General features: G+C 38.4%; 1 protein-coding gene across 5 annotated transcripts in view; it reads left to right on the top strand.

Moving 5' to 3' along the window:
* The first annotated feature begins 2,680 nt into the window (after positions 1-2,680).
* Positions 2,681-24,819, top strand: part of LOC142986695 (uncharacterized) — a 28,664-nt gene continuing 6,525 nt past the window's right edge. For 2 of the 5 annotated variants that reach the window (XM_076135293.1, XM_076135291.1), the window contains exons 1-5: positions 2,681-2,939; positions 3,082-3,197; positions 22,246-23,211; positions 23,328-23,510; positions 23,589-24,244. In XM_076135293.1, the coding sequence (XP_075991408.1) occupies positions 2,727-2,939; positions 3,082-3,197; positions 22,246-23,211; positions 23,328-23,510; positions 23,589-24,244 (2,134 nt within the window). In that variant the 5' untranslated portion in view covers positions 2,681-2,726. The remainder of the gene's footprint in view (positions 2,940-3,081; positions 3,198-22,245; positions 23,212-23,327; positions 23,511-23,588; positions 24,245-24,819) is intronic. The other 3 variants (XM_076135292.1, XM_076135294.1, XM_076135295.1) reach the window with 3 other exon arrangements.

Genomic DNA, 24,819 nt, shown 5'->3' with positions numbered 1-24,819 from the left:
TCAACGATATTATTATTACGAAAAGCCATCCTATCAAAGGATCTTATCCGCCGATTGTTTACCGACCAATGCATATTTTAGCAGGTTAGACGTTAAAAACCAAGGCTGCAATTATAAGTGTTAATAGCTTTTTTATTTTTGATATTTGGTACTAATTGATATTGACATTTGTCTTAAACCCTGCCAGTACTGAGAGTTGTAGTAAAGTATGGATAACGTAAATTTTGACGCAGTCTTATTGGTACTGAACAATATAATACTGGCAATAATGGCACTCAATCTCCAAGAAAGGCTTCAGAAAGTTGATTTTTGTTTTCTGTCTGTTGCCAAAATGGACAATGTAATATTATCGTAATTGTACAAGGAAAGTTGCTTGCATTTGTTCATCCATTTACTTTGTTTATATAAAGTGGATCTGCTCAACTCATGACTAATACGATTTCCTTTAACCATTTGGAATTCGAAACATGCATTGTTATATATTAAGTTTACGAACAGCTTTTAGACCACATTCTTGCATTTTCTTTTAGATTGTTAGCGAATATTTATGTCCTGTATTATTGCGTAACATTACAATTTATTTAAAGGATATTTTTTATTTTTTTTGTTCCTTTGCTACACGCAGGAATTAGGAGGAATTATATGTAGATGAGTCTAATATAGTAGTTGACAACCAGATAGCATGTTATCATTTCGTTAATAATAATTATTTGTAAGGCTTAGATTATTTTTCTTCGTTGTATTCACTGCTTATTAAAGGGCATTGACTCACGTTTAGAATGCGTGAGTTGTATATTTTAAAGATCTACTAATAAAAGATGTTTTGTTTATACACAGTTTGCCATTTTCATTCACATACTGTTTCATACAGAGCTTACACGATGTTTAGTAAAATAGAAAATTTTACAGTTGGATTTTTTTATTAAAGAAATCCTCCTTTTCTTATTATATTCAGCAAAGTATTTTTTATTATCTTATTAATATTAAAGTCTCATGGAAAGCCCTGCCTGATCATAAAACGATCTCCAATCTGATGAATTATGGTGCAATTCTCATCCAAAAATACAGATATTACATCTTATTATACTTAAATCTGAAATTTCGTTGCAATTTCGATGTTCAAATCGATATTTGATTTCGTTTAGATTTTTAAGGCCAAATAGATTTGGAATTATCGAAAATTAATGTAATCATTTTAAGATATATCTAAAATTTAGTTTGATTTCTTAAAATTATATTAAACCCCTTTTTCGAGAATTCCCAGGCATGCAAGTTTTGCTTATCTTGCTTTCTTACACTAATGTATATTTTTTGTAACACACAAAGACAGATATTACAACGAAAAGTCATTGGTGTGTTAGGCTTGAACTTTGAAAACTAGATCACTTTCTCGGGATGTGAAACACAAACAATGCTTTTTCTAGTGAAAATAACAAAAATATAAAAAAAGTCTAATAATTTATTTTATTTTTAAAATATGTTTGAAATCCAAGCGGTTTTTAAAAATGGTAATGATGGTAAAAATATGTATCTCCTGTAAAAATAAACCCAATAGCGCAACAAAATAAAAAACTTCTTCGTGTAAAATTTGATCGAATAGCATATGCGGTATTATCCAGTCATTTAATCAATCAGATACTCGTAGGTTATCATACCTTAGGTTTGGGGCCCTGTGTTATATTTTAGAAAACGTTAAATAAGCCCGTCCTCAAGTGGAAAAAATATTTTATATATCTTTATCGAGGGCTATTTGTGGCCAGTGTCATCCTGAGTTTTTTCTCACCCACACCAACTACCAACAAATACACACGAAGTTATAATTAAGACAATATTAAACAAACATTTATTAACAAATATCCATTCTAATGCATATTGTATTGTATCATAGAATAGTTGCGACGCGACGCCTCACCGCCGGTATAATTATATTATTTATAATTTCACGCCTGTAAACTCTTCATTGTTTAACTGAAAGTTTAAATTGGTCACATTACACCCACTTTACACGACGCGAGTGTTCAAAATGCGATTTATATACCTCACCCACACACCGAGTGACACTTTCCTTAACTTTAAATATGTAAACAATCATTTTTATTTCTGTGCGACAACAAGGAAATCTGTGCCCAAAAACTTTAAGCAATTTCGTATAAGTTTGAATAATTAAAAATGTACATACCTACCTTACAGCTTTTGAGGTTCTCTTATTAAGAGTGTTTATTATAGGTAGTTTATGACATGTTGCGGGTTTCCGGGACGTTACGTAATGCACAATGACATCTTTTTTATTTTGATAGCTAAGGGTTATCTAACTTCTGAGCTGTAAAACAATAACTATACACATTTAATTTCCATTGTATCTGTGCAAAGTCATCAAACAACGGTAAACAAGTGTTATCTAAACTTTATGGACAGCGCGCGTTGAAGTCTTTCGTACTGCGGTGTTCAAAAGTTTTGTGAAAATTAGAATTAAGCGTTTCTTAACGATGTAATATCTATTATGATATTTTTCTAAACGTTTGTATTTTTATACCTATTTCGATTTGGTTAAAAGAAAAATAAAAACAAATTGTTCTGCAATACTCGTGCTCTAAAATTGATCAGTGCCAATAAACCTGTTAGGGTGAAACAATGGTATGTGTCAAAGGTGTCGCGCGAGCAGGATGTGTGCGGAGCCGGAGGGTTCCTGGTGCGGCTCAGGGTTAGAGGAGGCGCGCGCGAGGGTGATGGGGCGCGGCGCTGGTGGGCGCGCGGCTATAAGTAAGAGGTGCGCGCGCGGCGGCGAGGTTAGTCGCCGTACGGCAGCGCGTCGCCAGCGGTGTCACCCGCCGTCCCCCCCACCACCCGGTGCGTCCCACCCCCAGCCCCCCACACGCACTCGCCTTTCTCACACGATCACCGGCGATTCTCACTTGCGCAACCTGACTCCAAACCGAAAGGTCGCCACTATTGGCATTTAAGCGCTCTCTGACATTAGCGTTGCATTTAAATGTGCGATGCAGCTTCCTCGTTGAGCTTCACTGTCGCAACTGTGTGTCGCTTGGGAAAGGCGCGTGTGCTGACGTGACGTCTCTGTTGCAGCCAGCAGCCCGAGCGAGCCGGGCCGGCGCGCGCCACTCACACGCCTCCCGCACGCCAACGCGCCACTTCCGCGCCACACCCGCGCCACCAGACACCATGACCGCCAGGATAGCGCTGTGAGTACCCTACACTGTACCAGTGATTTACATTGCAAATCTCACCGACATCGCCCAACACTTGTTGCTTGTTATTGTTAACGCGATAATTACTCTTGCATATTATACAGTGGCTGTTACTACGATCACTTTCTATCGTCCGAGCAGATAATTGTTATTAATGTGTTTTCAAAGATATAAACGTGCTCGGCGCATCTCCGACCGGATCGCGTACATTCAGTGTTAGAGAACATTACTTTCTACTAACGAACTCTAAAGTGGACAATCCGCTAATAGTTCAAAAGAACCGTGATGGCGGCGCGGACTCATCGATAGATATGACAAAAATTCGATCTGATTGCTTGTGTGGAAATCAGGTTTTCATTGCTCAACAGCAGCCGACTGACATCACGAATGAGGGCGCGTATTTCTCAATGAAGGCTGCGAAACATTGCTTTTAAAATATGCACGACTTTGTGCCCATATTGTCTCCCGGCAGGCGCCGCGACCGCTCCCCGCTATACGCTCGCGGTCGCACCTCGCCCTACTATACTTTGCATGCTGCCGTATTTCATAACACAAATAACTTAATGAGGCAAGTTTGCGTCGATACAAAACAAGTTGGCAATAACCGCAAACTCTAAGAGTGTTTCTGCATTGCTCGTTTTCACTATATAAACAATAGTTAGCACACACTTGCGACTACGGAGTCCACGTTGCGCGTCGCGTCGGTCCGCGGCGAAGCTTCGTCACGCGTCGTTTTCCCAGTTTCATGGTTTTCTCCGATACATTTGCATAGTTGTACAGATCTAGTCAATATATAGAGCTTTTCACCATACTTTAGAAAATGACTAAACTGCGAAACTGCGTAATATGCGCGATGTGTTGTTTATTCTGAGTTATGAAATTAGTAAGTTGTCGTGTGTGTGTGATTTCGCAACGTCAGAGCTTTATTATATTGACTGACAGTGCTGTTTTCGCACTATCACTGGCGCAGTATCGGCATTGCAGGCTCGTTGAGAACCCGTACGTAGTCGCAGAAACATGTCGAATATAGTGTGACATAAACGTCGCTAAGTGATGATAAAAGTTCCGTAATACTCGGAGATAAGTAACGTAAGACATCCTCGTGCGATAAATATGATTTAACACCGTTCATTGTCAACTCTCTCTAGTTGCGACAGAGTGTTAAGTGGCCGCTTGGATGCGGTAACAATAAGCCACTGACAAATATTACATGGTTTCAGTTTCAGTTGTGTAGTTTATTACAAAGCTTGTGTCGAGTGGCGATAGTTGACTGTCTCATACGCACAAATATCACACAACGTTGAACTCAGCGCCCTTTTGCATACCTTTCTTAGCCTTGACGCTTAACATACTCGAAATGCTTAGCTATTAGTTGTTAACATAAATTTGTTTCAATTAAAAAATAAATAGGTTCCCATTGAACTTTAATTGTTAAAGAGTGCATCAAATCTATGCAGTGTCCTCAAAATTGATATTTTTTCCGGGTACCCAATTAACAATCAGGTTGTTATATAAACATCTTTAGCGTTATTTCATAGTCGCGTTTGTAATAGTACTGTAGTGAACTGTATCTGTGGTCGCAGAGTGACCTCAACTTACCATATATTTGAATAAGCGAGCGTATTTTATTGTCATGTTCGACCAACACGTCTAGATTCTGGGAATACCTTAGCTGATTGCTTCGCCCGTCGCCACAAATAACGTAATCGCAATTTTCGGCTCAGCGTTTACGTGAATCGAATATAATTGCCACAATTTGACATTTCGAACCTGTGTTCGTTACCTATCATTGTTCTAGGTATAGTTTTTGATTATACATTCTCAGAAGTTAGTTGATTCATTGCTAAAAAAAAGCTCTATCCGCCAAACTTGGTATCATAATTGTATAGTATGTAGTAATGTTTAAATTGTGTTCGTTAATCTCCATACTAATGCTTGCATCTTTAAGAAAAATATTTATGTTAATCTGCATTTTATATCTTCAATCTTGTTCATGTCAAGACAAATTGGAGACATGCATTTTGGACTTCATCGAGGAAGGGTCGATCGTTGACCCTTTACATACTAGCGGTCGAGTTCAATGAATACCTGCGTCAAAAATATAACAAGAGCAGTTTTATTTACAGCTCGTGACTCTCCGTTCAGTTTTATTGCAATCACTAAATCATTGTATAACCAAAGCAATATTTCTCCCATAAATGGTAACATTGATAAATAAATGCTTTTAACATAATTTCCCCGATTAAAAGCAAGGTCGTGCTCGACTCGTAAACTTTGAGTATCGCGTTTTATAAGCATAACTGAAATATGATTGCGCGACCAAATCGAAAGTGCTATAAAATATAACTGATTAACTAAAAGTTATGTTACTTGATCAGATTTCGATATACACGCGAAATGAGTTATTGCAAAGGAGCATGACTGCAAATTTAAAATATTGTACGCAATAATTAAATTAAAACTGTTTTTATTTAAGCAACTAAAAAAATCTAATACAAACATCATTTTGAGTTTCGCACACATTAACTAACATTAAAATTCCTAGCAATCGTTACGAAATTAAAAACTGTACAGAACATTCGTCATTATCCATTTACGCAACAATAAAATGATGTCTAACGTGCATTTAATGATTTATATAATAGTGTAACATTTAATTGTACAGCGGATGGTAATAGGAAGAAAAGCGCCACTCGCAGGCTTTGGACTAGGATTAAGTAGACTGAGATTGATATCAAACCAGGCTTTATTACATGTCACCATTTCCTTAAATAACATAAACATACATCTAGTTTACTTTCTCTGTTAAAAAACAAACGTAACACGTATCTAATGCAAAATTCGTTTGGGCGTATAGTTATTGAATACAAATTAGAATGGGAATTTCTCCTTGCTAAGAGATTTTCGATACGTCGGAGCATGTGTGAAAATGAAAGTGTATAAACGTGACGATCGTTGTTTACGTCGCGGCGTCGTGCCGGTGTTATGTCTGTTACATTTCAATAGGTAATCAACTGTTTTGGTTCGCGAGAAATGAGCTTTTTGTTAGGTCGCGTCATCGATGCTTATTGACGAGTTTTTTTAATGTCACGAATATTATAAAAATCGACAGACATTATTCTGATTTTATCTAACATTTCAATCCAAATGCTAACTGCTCATGAATAATTAATTATTTATTTGTGTTATGAGTGTTCAGTGTTGCTAGGATGCTTCGTCAACTTGTTTTGACTCATCGACACCCAAACGAAACCCACTTGTAACCTAGACCCCAAAATACCAATCAACGATATGTAATTACAATACTCATTGTTATTAATTAGAGAAACCTGAGTAGTTTGAAGACAAGCTTTTGACATGAGTGTTGTGAAAAAGCATTAAATAACTTTCAAATTATTAATCTTAGCTTTGAGACACGTATTTGGGTTTTCCGAAATACATTTTAGTAACATCGTAAGTTCAAATATGAGTCCATTACTTCAAACATTCGAAGACATTGTTCCAAATTTGTTCTAAATTTTTCCTAAATTGGTAACGTGTTATACTTGCTCGTTTAAAAGTGAGACATGAAAATATGTTCCTAATTATGTAAACGTCTCCTTGCTGCTCTAATCAAAATATTATATGAGCAGTGAGATATGATCGCAGTTGATCACGAGTAGATAAGGAGCTTTCATCACACTGCTGTCAAAATTAACTCAGTGCATTGTTCAGTGCTCGAGTCTAACCATTGTCTGTAAGCATGCTCTCATTGTCCAGCCGGTTGGGTAACAACTCATTTGTCCTTTGTCTTGTACTATGAATGTATAGACACGTGAATTTGCTTGCAGCTTACAGACCTCATTGTTTAGGCTCGCTATTTTAGACACGAATTCTAGTCTAGAATTATAGCTTACCTACATTTTAGTTTATAAATTTTTGAGGTAAAATATTACAATTGAAACTATTCAAGTCCTTTCTTTGCCATATTTTTTAGTTTAATTTGGCTAACCAAATATTTCCCATGCGTAACGAAAGAGTAAATCTAACATTACAAAATAAATAATAAAATTGGCCAGATTTACGATACTACATTTAAATAATCCTTTTGTCCGTGAGTCGAGAACCGTTACGAATCACAACATCACCGAGCACCATTCAGCCAAAACTCTTTCAGTCCATAACTAACAACAATGATCTTTTTACTGAAATAAAAGTGAATAGGCAGGTAGTTTCGACTTAATTTGTTTATTGTTCGTATGGCTCCACGTTGCGCCATTGCGCCCGCTCAAATATGCACATATGCAATTGTCAGGTGTCTGTTTATGCTCGAGGATGTCCGGGCGGTGGCTGGGCAAGTTTCCCCGGATACCGCCAAACGTAACGTCCGCCGACGACGGTGGCGCGACAAAAAAGCGACCCATTGAACAACTATAGCGAATCTAACTTACGCTTTTATCCTCGGTGTACCTACTCAACGATTGAGCCATTTATGAATTTTTATTTTAGCCAGTTTTTATTTCACTCAATTAATTTATGTATTTTATTAGCGTTAAATTAAGTTGATTTTTCAAGAGTCGTTATAATTTATTACATATATGATATTTTTAATTTGAAGAATTAGGCAAACCGACTGTTTAATATTAATTAATGTAGGTTTCAAAATAAAGTGGTGACACGAGCGCGAGGGGGCGCGGGTGTCGCGGGTGTCGCGGGCCGGCGGCGCACTCGCCGCGCCGACCTTCACTTTCGCTTTTTATGTGTGAATCTCGCTAAAGCCCATCGCACACTTCTCGCTAAAAGCGGTTACGTAACTGTCGACAATCGCGATTGTTTCACACGCCGCTTCGACAAACTGTTATTGTTGTAAGTACCACGTATTTACATCGTGTAGGACATAGTTTACACAGCCCACATCTGAGATAATGAATTCAATTAAAAGAAATGTTACTAGACCACGAAAAGCAATTTAGTTTTTAAATGCTCTTGGTTTATTTACCACTGACCGAGCGAAAACCAGTTAGATATTTGCAAATTAAATTATACGGCTATAATTTTAATCAATTAGGCTCGTTTAGCACGTGTTGAATTTTTTGACCGGCTAAAATAGATTTAAAAGAAATTTGAATTGTTAATTCTTGACATATATCGTTTTTTCTCCTTTAATATATTGTTTGAAAACCTGTTTTACTCTCTAGGAAATCGTGGTGTCTAAAATGTTACATAACATTTTTGAGGCATATTTATAGCGTTATTTTTTTGAATAAATGACATAAATTAAAAGGCTAATAGTGACATGTTTTACATTAATTGCGCGGTTGTCCATCTCGATGTCGTACACGTAATCTATACACGTGACGTCGCCAGCGAGCGAGCACTTTACATCCGACAACTTTCGCCTCTCGTGATGAAATGAAAATAAAATCTTCGTTCACTTACACCCAGTACGCTAGTTCGATCTACGCACTATTATCACTTGGATGACTTTAATTTAAAAATAGCTGAAAAACAATTTTAATTACCTTGGAGCTTTCCGTTTGAAAGTTCTCTATACAAGGCTTCTCAAGCTTCAAAACCACAAAGCAAATGACCGAAAAGGAACAAATGATAGCAATGATCGCTTTAATAAGTACATCATTTGTCATTGACTTTCACTGCCTCTTATAACATACCTAATATTAGCCACTCTGCACTGGTTTGGTATTACATAAAAAGCCAAACATGTAAATCTGGTAATAAGTAATGTTTACTCAAATATTTACAGTAGAGAAGTAATATAAAATATACAAGTATTACGCAACTGAAAAATCCGTGGCATTATTCAAACACATGTCATATTAAAATGTGAGAAAATAATTAACATTTAAAAAAATCTTTTCGCAGTGCAGTAATTTATGGATAAAGAGATTAGGTATAATTAATTTAAATAAAATAAGCTTGTGAGTGGTTTATGTAATGTTTGAAGGTGAAGGCCGTGGTGCGTCCGTCGGTCGAGAGCTCCTTGTTTGGGTGTCGTTAGGAGTCGAGTGCTGCAGCTCTAATGACCAGCATAATGAGGTAAATGTCGACGCGTGGGGCGTGACATTGGTCGGTAAAGGCATTTCTTGCTACTTGCGATTGTCGTTCTAACCTCTATGTAATGGTCCGTGAGTTGTTTCAATTTGAATACCATTTTCCGACATTGGTTTTATGAGTGTGCTTAGATCTATAATTATGTTATGTTATGCTTAGCAGCATGTCGTGAATGGTGTTGTAGACTATTGTCTTGTTGGTCAATTAAAAATAACCTTAACAATTGACTTAAGGTCTGAAGTTTTAAATAAAAGCGGTATACCGGTGTTATTTGATGTTGTCACTTGTATAAAAATAGTATACCAATTTAATAAGTACCGTATCGATTATTTGGAAATACGAAAGTTTCACACATGGGGTGCACCTTCAACTCCAAGAGGAGAGCCGTGTAGTAATTGCTCGTAATAGACAATCACAAAATAAACTGTTTTGTTTTTTCTATTTCGTTGTGAAAGCTATTAACACGGATAGATCGAATCGGATTTATAATACCAGCAAAATGGATATTAAAAATTTGAATCGCATTGGAAATGATCAACTTGACCTAAAAATGAGTTGGCTAACATTCCTGTGATCATGCAACGTGTTGATATTACCAGTTTACGAACAATATCACGAACACTGAACGGTCGAGTTTGATGCTTTGCACTTTCTATGAGTGGATATGTCAAGGGCAGCGAGTCTGCGCGGCCGGTCACGACGTGGCCAGCGCCGCCGCTGCTCGCTTATCACAACTACTGCTAATACTGGGAGATTAGGGATCCCCGCGTTATTGTTATACTAACTTATTGCTATTGAAGTTTACGACATCTCTAAATATAATTAGAGATACCGCATTCATTATCCGCCAATCTTAAATTATCAGTATTATCAAAGATATACCTAGATAATTTGAGCAAGACAATGATCGTTTTAGTCGCAGATGAATATTCTAGGCGCTATGATATAACATCTGCAATTGTAAATATTGTGCCAATTAGTCGAACTTATCGAGTGTGTAATGTGTAACTAGACTCCAGTTTTTTGCTATTGTCTAATAGAGCTCGGTCCTAATCGTAAATGTGGTAATGTGTGTGTTGCAACGCACTCTGTTGTAGCAGTATGTAGGCGTACTTAATCATTTTATACACAGTGTGCAACCAATGCATTTGGATTTTGTGTCGATTAGCTCTGGTTCGCTTAGCTTTTTTGTAAAGGCGATTCCGAGAAAAGGCTCCCAGCCTAATAAACGCACGGCGTGTTTTATTGAATGAGTTAGCTAGTACAATGCACAATACAGGCCCAGTCGGCCACCACACGTGCACCGACTCGCGCTAACCTACTGCTCGACACAGAACCGGCTAGGCAATACACCAGTTTGCCAGTTCGTTTGACGCAACACTTAATTTTAATAGTTTCAGCGCGGTGAGGCTTGTAGCGGCAAATTACAGGAGTATTTTTCTCGGCGCGTGCGCCTTCCCAACACTCTCGGTGTTGCGGCTGAAACGATAGAATCAATGGAATGTTGCAACTGCACGCAGCTATCGATGCGCCAACAATGCGGTCAACTCGGGGTCGAAATAATAAACACAGCTTTTGCCAACGCCAGTGGGGACATTCGTGTGGCGCTTTGTTGCGTGCATGCGTTACATAAAAGCTTAGAGATCGCCTGAGGACATTTCGAAAACTTACTAATGTAAAATATGGCTGGTAACATGATTCCTTCGAAGTTTCAGAATATTTGGCAAGTAGAACATACTTCGATTCGTGACTGGAATCTGTTAGTAATGTTACAGTATCGGCCTCTGATTGTTATTATACCGCATATAGCGAAAGGGAAGCCGCTAATTGCTGAGAAAAACTATAAAATGCTTGTTCGTGTTCCATGACGGTTTAAGGGTCTGATAAAAATCAAAAGTTTAGTCATGAAGTTACCATTTAAGTTAGTATGAAACTCGTTTCCGCTATTCTTGAGTCACGATGCTGTTTTTGCTAAAAATACGATAGCTTCGAACCGACGACCGACTGAATGACCTCTAATAAAGTCTAATATGGATAATGATACTGGTTCTCATCAGGCTCATCTAAGTGAAGACTAAATTAAGGGTTCCTAACTTCTTCAGAATGTTCAAGAGCATTGAAATAATTTTAAGATCACTTGTTTGTTCAATAATACCTGGTGTAGTGCTTTGAGTTAGAGAGATGTTGTGTGTCCTCAGCGGAACAGGACGCCATTAAACCTAACGACATTCATTTTGTGACATTTCAATACTGATGGTCGTTCTTTATTCAGCTGGTTTTACTAGTTGCTTAACTTTTTATTAACACATTTCATGTTCTTAGACATTTTTTATGCGGCAAGAATGCAAATAACTATGTGATATTTCGTAGTAATAAAATACATTATGCATATTACGGCACCACCGAGTGAAATGAAATATTTACTTAGGAACGGTGTTTATGAAGTTCGCTAGATGTTGAGGATGAGCGCTAGCCGGCCTAGCCGCTAACAGTGTTTGCGCAAACACTACACACATTATATCATTCGGTTTCGGTTTCATCAGATCGGTTCGTGCGGTGCGCGCATCACTCGGGGAGAAAACACTAAAAGCATGTCATAATAAACTGACATTGGATTAAGTTCATTGCATCAGTGACATTAAGCGTGCGGGGTCCGGGTTCGAGCCCGAGCGGCGTCAACGCGAACATAATCGGATATTTATGTGCGTCTTTGCATTTGGTAAGCGTCACTTTCGGCTTCAACCAGTTTCACTTTCCTGCCGATGACCTTTCGAGGAATGCGAAGTGAGATAACGGATGAATAAAACATGCCGATTAGCTATAGCTACTTATCGACATCCCGTAATATCGTCTATGTTCATGTACATACTCGTATGTATGCACGCACTATTGTTGCGCGAGACGGATGCAATATTCAACACTTTCTAGGCAAATGGCTGTAGCAACCGGGGATTTAACCTTTATCTATTGCATAGGAGTTTCGCAAGAGTCTGAAGACGACGGCGGGAGATTCCCAGTAATTACAGAGACTGTAGAGTGTAGACGGTGACCGGCGAGTGACACGCTCTCGACGTCGCGTCAGTGCGCAATTGGAACGCAGTTTTTTGACCTTGGCTCTTTCTACGTCCATGATCCGCGGTGACTGTTACGAAACACATCCACGAGCGCCGATACCAATGAAAAGCCCATTGTAGCGCCTCGTTATGAGTTATGACTGTTATGAGCTCTAGACATGAATGTAATACTTGTAGTTGCCTATTATAATTTATGCCAAACACGTTCAAAACAAAGTTAACTCGCGGTCAGCTGTTGCACCGTTAACACACGCATTCATTCATTAGCCAAGATAAAATATAGAGTGCTGTCAAATTCGAAAAGTATAGAAGTAGGAATGAGGAAACTGAGTCTGCATGGCTATTTGAAGATGCGTAATGTTTTAAATGTTCGATTGTTTTCGTGAGGTATTAAAAGAAAAGGTGCGGCAAGCACAGTACCTACGCATGAACGGTTCCTGTTTACGAAACGTGTTTTATGTGGCGGCATTGTGGTAAAAGTTGATTTTCTGCTTGGGAAGCGTAGGCATTTAGCGAGAAACGCATGAACCTTGATGTGCGGTTTTAGACCCCCAGTGTGGACGGGATATGGCACGGTGACGTCCTGTCGCGACACTGCGCTCGACTGCATACAATGTGTGCAGCGAGATTAACTCGTGTCTTACAAATCCTACGTGAGAATAGTGTGTGAATCAACAGAGCATTATATATTCCCGTGTGGTGTGGTGGCAATAATTTCGTGTCAACGTGGACAGGCGGTGTGCGTGCCGCGGATACCACGCTTTGTAATTCCGGGCATGTGGCCGCGTGATATTGATACCCAAGTGGTGTTGCGCTCGCGCCGCTCACTCCAACGATAAACTTTATAAATAAATCACTCTGCGTACTTCATTTTTATGCAAATTTCAACTCTATAATTTACATCGTGAATATTATGTGGTTTTAGTCTTCATAATAGATACAAGTATTGTCAACGTTAATCTTTAAAGTTAACGAACGATTATCATTAAGTAACCAAGTCATAAAATCGTTATGTATTAGCTCCTCGCAGTGAGAAGCGCGATGGCGTCAGGAGGACGCAGCAAGGGACCAGCGACTCAACTCTATGACCCACTAACATTTCAATTGCCGAAAGTCTTACATTATGTGACATTTGCGTATGATAAATAGATTTATTTACACATACTAATCGTTGGAATTTCACAAACTGAATATTTTTGCTTTTAATTTGAGTCGCAAAGGTTGCAGCTTTACAATTTATGAGTCGAAACGAAAACGATCTTGAACATAAATTAACACAGTGACCTAAAACCAATTGCATTATGAAAACAGCAAAGTAGCCCGTAATACGTCCGCAAATGCTTGATATTTGATAATAGCTTTAATTAAATCGTTCTTCAAAACAACTGACTGAAAAACCTGAATCGTTCTCAAGCGGAAATTAGTTATTATTTCATTTAGAAATTAATTGTTTGTGAAACTCGGGTTGAGTGTGATGGACACTTATTAGTATTATTTTCGTGCCAACGTATAGAAGACAACGTTCAGTTTGTTTACGTTAAATCGTCGATCTACATCAAGATTCCCGCTTCCTTGCTGATTAGCCACTATAAATGCTGAAATTGCGTTAAAATTACCCTTTGTTTCATTATCTAAGAATCGTGGTCACGTATCTACTCATTGTTTCGATTGTATGCACTATGGTGGATAATCTACACAGTAACCCGGCGATGCTGTTAACGTTCAGTGCACGGCCGTCGAGTTCATTTTTACGTGATCGCAATCCGACTATTGCTAGGGTTGACGAACTGTAGTACCGTTCATGACAAGACGGTTACCTACGTGTCGCATACCTTGTCTTTATACTCGCATCAAACCGCGACACCTATGGCATACGTTGTTATCTACGGTCAACATCGCACTCCTAACGGATGTATCGCCGAAAACGATTACATTACTCATACCCAGTTAACCTTTACATGTCCTTTACGGTTGTTTTATTCGACGAGTTAGACATAAACTAACAGGTATTTTCATTTGCAATGATTGAATAATAGCCTAATAGGTCTGCAAGTATGTCTTTGAGGGGTTTAAACACGTAGTTGTTATTCCTTCGCTTTTAGTCTTTTAGTTGGTATGTCTTGTTCTGTCGAACAAGTACACACTTTCGAATTACTCTGAGAGTATCTATAGCCCTATAAATGACTCTCGTAAGATTAATTCAGGCCTTAACGATCAGCAAAACCGTTTAAAGCCGGTGTAAAAATGAGATAAAAGTTTTACTTGTATTATGACAGTCGCAGCTGTTTTCCTCAAGTTTATTAGCAACGGATTGTTATGTTGACTTGTGAACGTCAATAGATGTTATTTTCTCCAGAGACTATGTTAATCATATTTCTGACATCTCGAGGGTTGGCTTGCGTTGGAATCGATTACACACGCCACTTATTATTTTGTGATTGTCCGATTTGAAAGTAATCTTACGAGGTACCCTTTCGATTTCGTTTCACATTCACGCATCATCCGTCACGATCGTCGATATGTTGGCGTTCAACACTTTTATTAGATTGATTTCCTATCGAAGTTCAATGTCGGATATAAAAACGCGATCGTGATTCATCAGTTTTATAACTAAAATTTCGTTTTCTTAACAATCGCAGTGTCTCTATTCTTGTGGCGAGGAGTAAAAGAGCGAGCATGACCAATAAATAGTGAATTGATTACGCGCACATATTTGCCCCCGTACGTTCACTGGTGACCTCGAGGCTGAGAGGCAGACCAGACCTTGTATCAGGACACCGGTGCAGCGAGCCAGTTGTCGCCAACCGTTGCTCCGTCTTCGCCACTTCGCCACTCACGTGCGCACTTAGGAAGTTCGCTATTCAAACATGCTCTTGAAACATGAATGTAATTTAGTCCTTATAATGTTCTGTTTATAACTGTCATTCCGCGTACAAATACCGGCATTGAAAGCTTTCATTTATTCGTTAATATGTAGTTGTAAGAAAATGCGAGCTCGATTGAAACAAAGCAATTTGACTCTGACTTTCGTGATATCCAAACCTTCGATAAGCCTATACCAGCGTTAAGAGTTTACGAAATAGGTACTATTACACGGAATTTTAGTAGTATTATGGAACAACGCACAATGCGTAACTGCAGTAGTAAATGTTGAACGGCAAGGACTTGCGAAATACACGAAATATTTTGGGCAAGCCTTTCCCAATTTTATTTACGTTTTTTGTAACCCTGAACGCGGCGATCAGAGTCGATATTAACGACTGAATATACACAATACTTTCTAATAGTAAATGTAACAGAAATTATTTATAATTTAGCAATAGGCATGTTCGTTGAGTGGCAACACTGAGTAGTGAATGTTTCCATGCCTGTTAGCTGTTGAACAATTAATATCGCTACTTTAAATACAATGTATTGCGTGTCAGCACATTTATAAATAGTGATGTTAAATGACAAATATTACTTAACTAACGTTTAATGAGAACCAGTCGGTTATATAAACGGGTGTCCGCGTAGCGAAATTATTATTATTCAGATCCGGGTTTCTCTGACTCACTGACCATTTTATGTTTATGTATAAATGTCACATTTGACAAATATTTAGGGCCTATAATGGAAATATACTGTAATGTTTTTATCATCGAGTCATGGGTCAAATAGGTTAAAAAGGTTTGAGCTTCGTAATATGCAGATTAAGAAAAAATGGCGGCATTTGTATAATATGGCTACAGTGAGTGAGATCAACAGTCGTTCATCTCTTACTCGAAAATATCGTCATAAGACACAACAATTTGACTCCTTTAATAACTTTAAAGCATTAAGTAGGTAATATAAATTCGGTAGCTTACCACAGTTATTACATTTTGTGGGTAATCTTTTATGAAGTTTATTGCCTTTAGCGTCGATATAATGCGAGGCCCTGAAATGAACATCCGCCCAGCAAACTGGAAATATAAGGAAATAAAAAGTATCATAAAACTGTTGTAAATACCTGGAACTCGGTCCAGTATTTGTACGTGTTGACGGATACGCGTCACTTGATTCCGGCAGCATGCTCCTATACGTTTGCACAAGTAACCACGTATCGATTACATTGACCGTATTTATTACTCTTACAAACAATGATGAAATTATACCACTGTTTTAATTAAGAAAATTTCGAAAAACCATATGGTTAGTAATAGTTTTAAAACTTTCAAATATAAATCATATTTTTAACAAAATAACTAGTGTTATTTACAGAGAAGATCTTTCCCTAATCACAGAGAGTCAAAAGACAGATTTCATGCGTAAAACTAAATTCAAGCTTATAGAATACGAATCACAAATAGGCAATATTTGTTCTTAAACTAATAAAGGAGAAACTATGACTATTTCAGTATTAGTTACAAGAAACCCAACACTATCATATAAAAGGATCACGTACAATATATTATCATAATATGTGAATAGTCTATTAAGTTATAGACATGCAATTGGAATGCTACACGAATATATGAGCGTCTTCACTAACAATTACTATTAGGTAGGCGAAGCACCGGTATTAATCCAACGTGACGATTCTCAGCATACTACCACGTACACATTGAACAATACGCAGTAGATATTTAATTTTAATTCAAAAATTTTAAGAATTAGCGGTGTAGATCAGAAAATTCACTGGAAATAAACTATGTTAAGCTTTTCGCTTTGTAGCAATTTCCAGAATATTTATTTATTTTCTGATTCGATAAATTTGTGATCATTCTTAGTGGTAGTAGGTAATAATAATATATATTTTTATAAGATTTTTATCAAATCTTGTTTGCTTTTTGCCTGCAACTAAGGGAAAAGACGTGATTTAAGTTATGTTTTTATTAGTAAACTCCTTTGTTTTCAATTAATGCTAAGTAGCTTAATATTTGGGGTCATTTCCTAAGTCAGGTAGCGTACCTATTACCTAAGCGTATTTATTGATTTTCTTCGTGTACCTCATCTACGGTCTATTACGTAAATTCACAGCATTTTTAAGGAGAGTCTAATACCTAAAGCTAGCGTTACATCTGCATTGAAGTTACGTCATTCAATCGAAATTGCAGCATGAAGATGACCCGTTGTGTGCACATAGTGTAAGCGTATCTCGTAATATGTGCACATACGTTACGAGAGTGTATATTACTATATATATTATATGTCATAGTAACGGATTGTATGATATATACCTATTGCTTTTTGAAAGTGCGCATCTAATATCCATGTTATCGAAATTAGTCAGGGACTCTGAACTTTCGTGGATCTGTCAGAATGAGTCAATGTTCACACAAAAATATTTTTATTAATCTCACATCAATCTCGGAATTATAATGTTGTTCAGTTCTATTACAAAAGCGTTCGTAATAAGTATGAAGGTCTATTCAGCAGTAAATAATAATAACAGAGCACAAAATAGTGTATTTTCAAATATTTTTCCACAAATTACACGCTGCGTTTACCGTCATATTTAATTATAGGCTCTATTTGTAAAGATGGAAACGTTTAGTAAATATTATGAATGTGTGGGAAATGTGTATATGGTCCTTGACCTCCTCCGGGCAAGTGTTAAGCTCCCACGGATAACAATCACTGCTTCTGTTCAAATACTACTTAACTGCGCTCGCGCAGGTTTTCCTTCAAACCTGTTTTCCACCGGTTTTCTGTCACCTCGTTGAATAAAACAAATCGCCACTCTACATATTAATGTTCCTACTTTTATTTCAGAAATGTGAAACGATTACTAGTTGATAGTGACTCGCGTTATATAAGCGACCACATATTTGCACACGCTAAGCCCGCGACACCGGATGTCTTAACTTGAGAGCGTGCAAAACCTTTTGTTTCATTTTGTAACAGTATTACTTGCTGCTAGTGTTCTTTACACGGGTGTTAACAGTATTGTAAGCCGCGTCAATAGAAACTGCAATACAAGTTTGAAGCAGTCACGATAATCTTCAAATATAAATAATATTACACGATGTTTGTCTGTATTCGTCGACTCCACGGCCGAGTCAACAATGGTATTACCAACAATGGGCACGCAACTTGCCTTTTGAAGGCACTTCACTATATATTAAGTACGCATACAACAAGTAACTTAATTAAAATATATGATTTTAACCTTGCTAGTGTCGTCGGCGTTGGTCAATCTGTATGTGGTGTAAGCGCGTATACAATAACTTGAAGTTATGTTAGACATTCGTTAACCTAATGATAAATGTTCACACGATCATTACAAACCTCCCGGCATGTGTGTTTGTAATTGTTAAGTGACATTGCCTTTAAGAATACATACATATTTTACGTTATTTCCAACGGATGTAAGATTTCCGTTTGTGTTTCTCTGAAGGGTTAAGCTTCAATTTCACTATGCGTGTTAGATTAAACACGTGATAAATAAGTTGCCAGTTTAGCTATTGATATAGACACTCTGGCCTGTAACCTCAATGATTTCTAATCGGTCTTGAATATACCCAAGAACAATTATCTTAGTGTCGTCATTTCGCATTCAAAACCCGAAATTGTGTATACTTACTCATAATCTTTATAGTAAAATCATAATGGTGCAACTAGACGTCTAACACGTCGTGGGGTGCATCACAACAAAACTGGATTTTACCACGGAGAGAGTTTAACCTTTAACACTGCGGTGACTCTTTAATCAAAAGTTGTTTATGCATACAACAATGCGATAGATGAAACAACCACTTTCTTGGCGAATGATTTCACTATTTTCCTGGAGATTGGACCGTTGTTTCTTAACAAACTATGATGATAATTGTTTGGAGGAAGTCACAGGTTGTCGAACCCTGATCGGATCGAGTCACGAACTCGCAAACACATAAATATGCCACGGCACGACACCTCCCGCCGAAAACACACATACGTCAGGCACACAAGCATTTTAATTTTGTAACGATCAATCGTACGCTTTCTTTTTTATTATTTTTGCAAGAATTTGTTATTTATACGATACGTATGATTACTATCTTAAGAAAACTGGTTGCTAACGAGGTAAATCGCGCTCGTAATTTACGTGTTTATAAGCCCTGTTTATCAAGTACATCAATGCGGGTGTTATACGAAATCATTTAGCGTAAGCAATTTCTCAAATCTTAGCCATGCTGATCGAGCGCGAACAAATTCCATTCTAAGAATTGTATAATAATAGTTTAGTGGAAGTGAAGTAAAAATAGCGTCACTTTTTAGGTAGATAGCTAATTTGTCACGGCACTTAGAAAGGTCGCATGTTCTATTTATTTGCACGTTAAAAAGCAAAAGCGGTATCAACAGCTCTTATAATGAATGAATTGTTAATCTAATTATTCGGATTTTCCAATTGTCCAAAGTTAATTCTGAGACTTGAGAGACTAGAATATCAAATTAATTGTTACAAAGGTTAATTTAATATCAAAGAACTTAAGCGCGTTTTTACGTTTTGTACTAAAGTATTCCAAGAATCCATTTATAATATACATTATGTTCAGTATAATGTGTCTACGTCGTACGAGAGAATTCAAATGGCACAAATAAACGTAGCCTCCGCGCCTTGAACTGTTGAACCCCTGAGGATAAGTGAGGCAATCATTATTTAGGTTAGATCACGACACATACTGGCATTACCAACTTATATAAAGTAAATTTAATCCAATAGTAATATTATCCCCTTGCAATAAGAGAGGAGTTCTACAATTTGGCCAACATGAGTTTGCATCATTTAAGAACTATTTGAAAAACTCTTGGGCATTGCTTTAAGAACTGCTTAAGTACTTTCATGTATGCAAGACTTCGCCACTGTATTTTTCTTCATCACTACCATTAGTTCACTATAAAAATCTATGTAAAATAAATATAGCATCAACATTTTTATCGTCTGCAATTCATAGACGTTACCAATCCTTTTAGACGTTATTACTGTAAATGTAGGCACAGTACAGATAGTTTGTCATCATATTTTTAAAGAAAATCTGCTTTAATATGCAAAAACTATTTTTTTTTAATGAATCTGGTTATTTCAAAACAATAGTCTTCTTCGAAACAGTACCTGACGCTAGAGCGACATAATTTTTTTTATATGTCGAAAGCAAGCAATTGGTAATTTCCTTCTCATTCAAGCTGTATTACGTTGTCCAATTTGGTGTGACACTTGTATGCAGGGAACACGTAAACGTTCTTTGTCAGTTGTCCTGTGTTCCATTCGCCTAGCCTTGCGCTTTGTGACCTTACATCTAGTGAAATTGAACCGGTATTACCAATACTTTGTGCCCGTTGCACTCAACTGCTGTGTTGTTGGATCAATATTACAAAGGTTTTTCATCGCGTCCATTTAGCAGGCATTGTCGTGGACTGAGCTTTTAGATTTATTCTGACTAAGACATCCTTTTTGCTATAATTCCACGCAACGCTATTTAGTGTTAGTAAAGGCCGTAGATACAAAAATTAAAAATATGAATCGTAATATGTCAAAATTAAATCTGATTAAAATAATTATAAACGTTCGGCCAAGCAGATCTGTGCCAAGTGTGCCAACTTTCGAGTGTAGAGTTATACAAAGATAACGATAACTAACTTGTTGCTAACGTGTTGTTATGACATTGCCACAGTGAATTAGGGCGCAGGCTAATTTATTTACAACGTATTTTCTTGTCCACTCCATTATAACCTTCACAAGTAACAGTTGCATCGGAGGCTCACGGCCAGCGGCGCCGTGCCGCATTCATGTGCGTGCCCTGATACACTTCCTCACACACAGCGAAATGAAGGTGGGCTACCGGCCCCCGGACACCGAGCCACTGAGCACCACACACTGCACTCGGATGGACTTAATACCAACAAAGCCATTCGCTGTTATCCCTCGATCAGTTCCGTGTATCGCCGAGGCTCACAAGAAATTGTACGGAAGCTCGAACACTTCCGACACAGATAATTGGATTTGCGACTCGATAAATATAACCGTGATATGATTCATTGCACTTTTTATAAGAACTAAATTATGTTTAACTGTTCTGAAAGCGACCATACTGTTAATGTGCAAACTGTTTGGCTGTAAATAAATCCGAGTAACTCACTTAGGAAATTCTAATCTTGTCTACGATCGTAAAACATTAATCACACAATCCATGTATCGTCGAACAAACATGAGGTACTTTCTTAAATGATGAGGCTTTTACATCGTCAAATTTAATGATAGGCAGATCATTTATAAAGTACCATATAGACAGGAATGTATTGTAATGAAGTTGCACGTGCACGCAGCGTCACGCCCGCGGGCCCGTCGCCGGCGGCGTAAACGCGCCCGCGTGAGAGTCAATCCTCAGGCGAAAGTGATCGTCAACGTCATGTGGAGTTACCTCATCGATTGACTTGCACTTGCGCGGAATCGGTATGCGTAATACACCCACGCTCCGATTTTCGTTGCCATTTCTCACGACCACATCATGTTTGCAATATCGCAACGTTCGACAATGCCTGTTTTGTAGTCATCTAGATTCTCACACGACTTCTTTGCTCCCCCATCGTGCAACTGAGCCAGAAACCAATAGCTATGCAAATCGATACATGTTACGAAATCAATCAATTTAAATTATGAAAAAAGTTAGTAGGCGTATGAACTGTAAGTTGTCCTAGTACTTACGCTTGTTCGAGTAGTAAAGTTTATAGGTACATGTTTATATAAGAGTAACGTGTTGGTAGATAAACAATACCCTGCTCGGGAATGCGGTGGTGAAATTATTTAGTGACTCAGAGTTCATTGCGCAGGGTCGTAAGCTTTTGGCTCGTAGGCGCGACTGCCAGATGTCATCTTGCTGACTCACGGAGCACTGACTCCTAGTGCTGTAACATAACCAACTTTCGTAAGTTGTCGTGTTGATAAACATCTTACAATTTCATTTCCTTTGTTACAGATGTTTATTAGTGAGCACCTTCTGCTCGGCGTACGCCGAAGTAGATATTATCACGGAACCGCGGCCGGGTGAGGAGTATGTCCTCGTCAGCTCAGGCTATCAAACACCGCTGAGAAACTTCGAGACATCACATAAAATTCCAGTCAAACACCCAAATCATCGTAATTTCAAAGAAGATGACGGTGAAAAAATTATCAAGAAGCTTCATAGTGGTAAAACTAAACACGCCACCGAAGGAATCGTGGCTATTGAGGAGGACAAAAAAGCATTGTTTAAAAAGGGCCTGAAGAGCAAGGCTTCGGAATCAATCGAAGTTGATGTTCCCGTTTCAAAACTTGAGGATATTAAAATAAAAGAGATTGTTAAAGATGTTGAAACAAACCCCAGGATGGCTGTGGCACTAGAAGCTATGTCTGAGTCGGGAAAACTTACTCAAACTTCCGGTACGACTACACAAAAGCCTGTGTTGACTACGGCTCCACCGACCACTCCCCAGGCATATGATTATATTCCTATTAATTTTGACACAATCGATGACATCAACAGCGGTCTTTTGTCGAGTAACGTAAATTTGGAAACAGCTGGATCTGAGCAAAAACCTCAATCCAGAATTCAAATTAAGAAGGGCCCTAATGGTCAGGATTACGAATACGAATACATTTACTACTACTACGACGAAGATGCAGAAGAGAAGAAAGACGGTAAAGCCAAAGAGAAGCCTGCTTCCACAGCAGCCACGCAAACTCACAATTCACACGACGGACCACAGAAAACCGAAAGTGATAACCACATCGGTGTTGAAGGCAAAAAGAAGAACAAGTACAGTAGCATCGACCGATCTGCATCTACAACAGCTGCCACACCCGAAATTCAGAACGAAGTTGTACCAACGCCAACCAGAGGACGTGGACGTAGCCGCAACGTCGCCCCCGCGCCTGTTGAGGAGGAAGAAGAGGAAGATATCAGGTAAAATTTATAACTGATTCATGGAATCATAATTAGTATAAATATAGATATACGTACATATGATCATAAATACAAACAATTTTTATTCTAATGATAAAACTTTACTTTGTTTAAAGCGTCAGGTTACCATCAAGCACTCGATTCCCCCCTCGTGGTCGTAACTTGGCTGCATCAAGCTCAACTACTTACGTACCCGAAGTATCATCCGAAACGATAAGACAACGCGGACGCTCGCAGAGCGACAGCGTCGCTGACGAGTCTATCGGTCAGACAAGAAGCAGGACACGTGCGCACATCAGGTAACTTACTTGCAGCAGAACGTACACGCTTTATACGTAAATCTAAAAAAACGGATTTTAATTACCCTTTTCTTCCAGGCGCCCTAGCTCAGAGTTAGTGGACTTGGACAGCTTCAAGACTCATTCTGGAGATATTCCGTCCCAATACAAAGAGCCCCCTACTAGATACTCGTCTGAAAGCCGAACAACCACTGAAGAAGTACCTGAAACTACCCCAGACGTCAAAGAATATTCTGATACCAAAGAATCTGCCAGGGAGGGCCATAGCTTGTCGTCAGGCATCAGATTCCAGGAGATCGAGGACGATTCCAAATTGCCTTCTGACTACAAACAAACCACTCCTTACGACCAAGACACAACCGAATACACTACAATGACCGCGATGGAGAAGGTAGCTCTGGATCTGTACGCCTATTTAGCCGGAGAGAACCTGAACAACGACATCAACCCAACCAATGAGATCAACTTCGATGGTACCACAACTGTTTCTGATGAGGAGTCGTGGACAACCGAGGCTTTGAGCACTACCGAGGAAGCGACCACACCGACCACGACGACTACGACGACCACAACCACCACCACCACCACCACTACTACGCCTGCACCCACGACCACCACGAGCGCGGCACCGACCCGCCCCTCGCGGTTCAAGGGTCGCGCCGGAGCCCGCTCACGAGTGACCACTACCAGCGCCGCCACCGAAGCACCACAGGAAACATCCACTAGAACGCGAGGTAAACAATGTTTTAAATATGAACATAACAGCCAACACACTTTGGCTACTTTTTGTTGACAATCGTAACGTAACTGTTGTAACCTCCTGCAGGCAAATCGATATAACTACAAAAAGTGGCCAGTGTTCTTGTGCCGTAACCACTAACCGCTTCACCATGAACTACATTAATAAATCCAGTTCGAGATTCTCAGCGCGATTGGCGAAAGTCCACGACGAGTTGTACATAATTGAAACTAGTTAATTTATTTCATCCGATGTGTTCTTTGCAGTTATGTGTTAAATATGTGCATCGTTTCATTTAATTTATGTGTATTTATGTGTAGATCAGTGTTAGTATGCTTGTACCTATTAATAATACGGCTACATTTTATACTTAGTAACAACCTATATGCTGATATATTAATACATCGTCATATTCTGTATTGGTATTTGCATATAAAATATGCAGAAAGCTAGGAACATTCAGACACTATCAGATTATTAAATACAATCGAGTACGTGGAAAGTGCCATCTAGATGCACTAGAATACTAATATGAGTCTTAACGTGATCGTTTAAAGTCAACATATATTC

Source organism: Anticarsia gemmatalis, chromosome Z (assembly GCF_050436995.1).
Source record: "Anticarsia gemmatalis isolate Benzon Research Colony breed Stoneville strain chromosome Z, ilAntGemm2 primary, whole genome shotgun sequence".
Lineage (NCBI taxonomy): Eukaryota > Metazoa > Arthropoda > Insecta > Lepidoptera > Erebidae > Anticarsia > Anticarsia gemmatalis.
The sequence above is the reverse complement of the archived record's forward strand: the minus strand, read 5'-3'. Positions and strand labels throughout refer to the sequence as shown.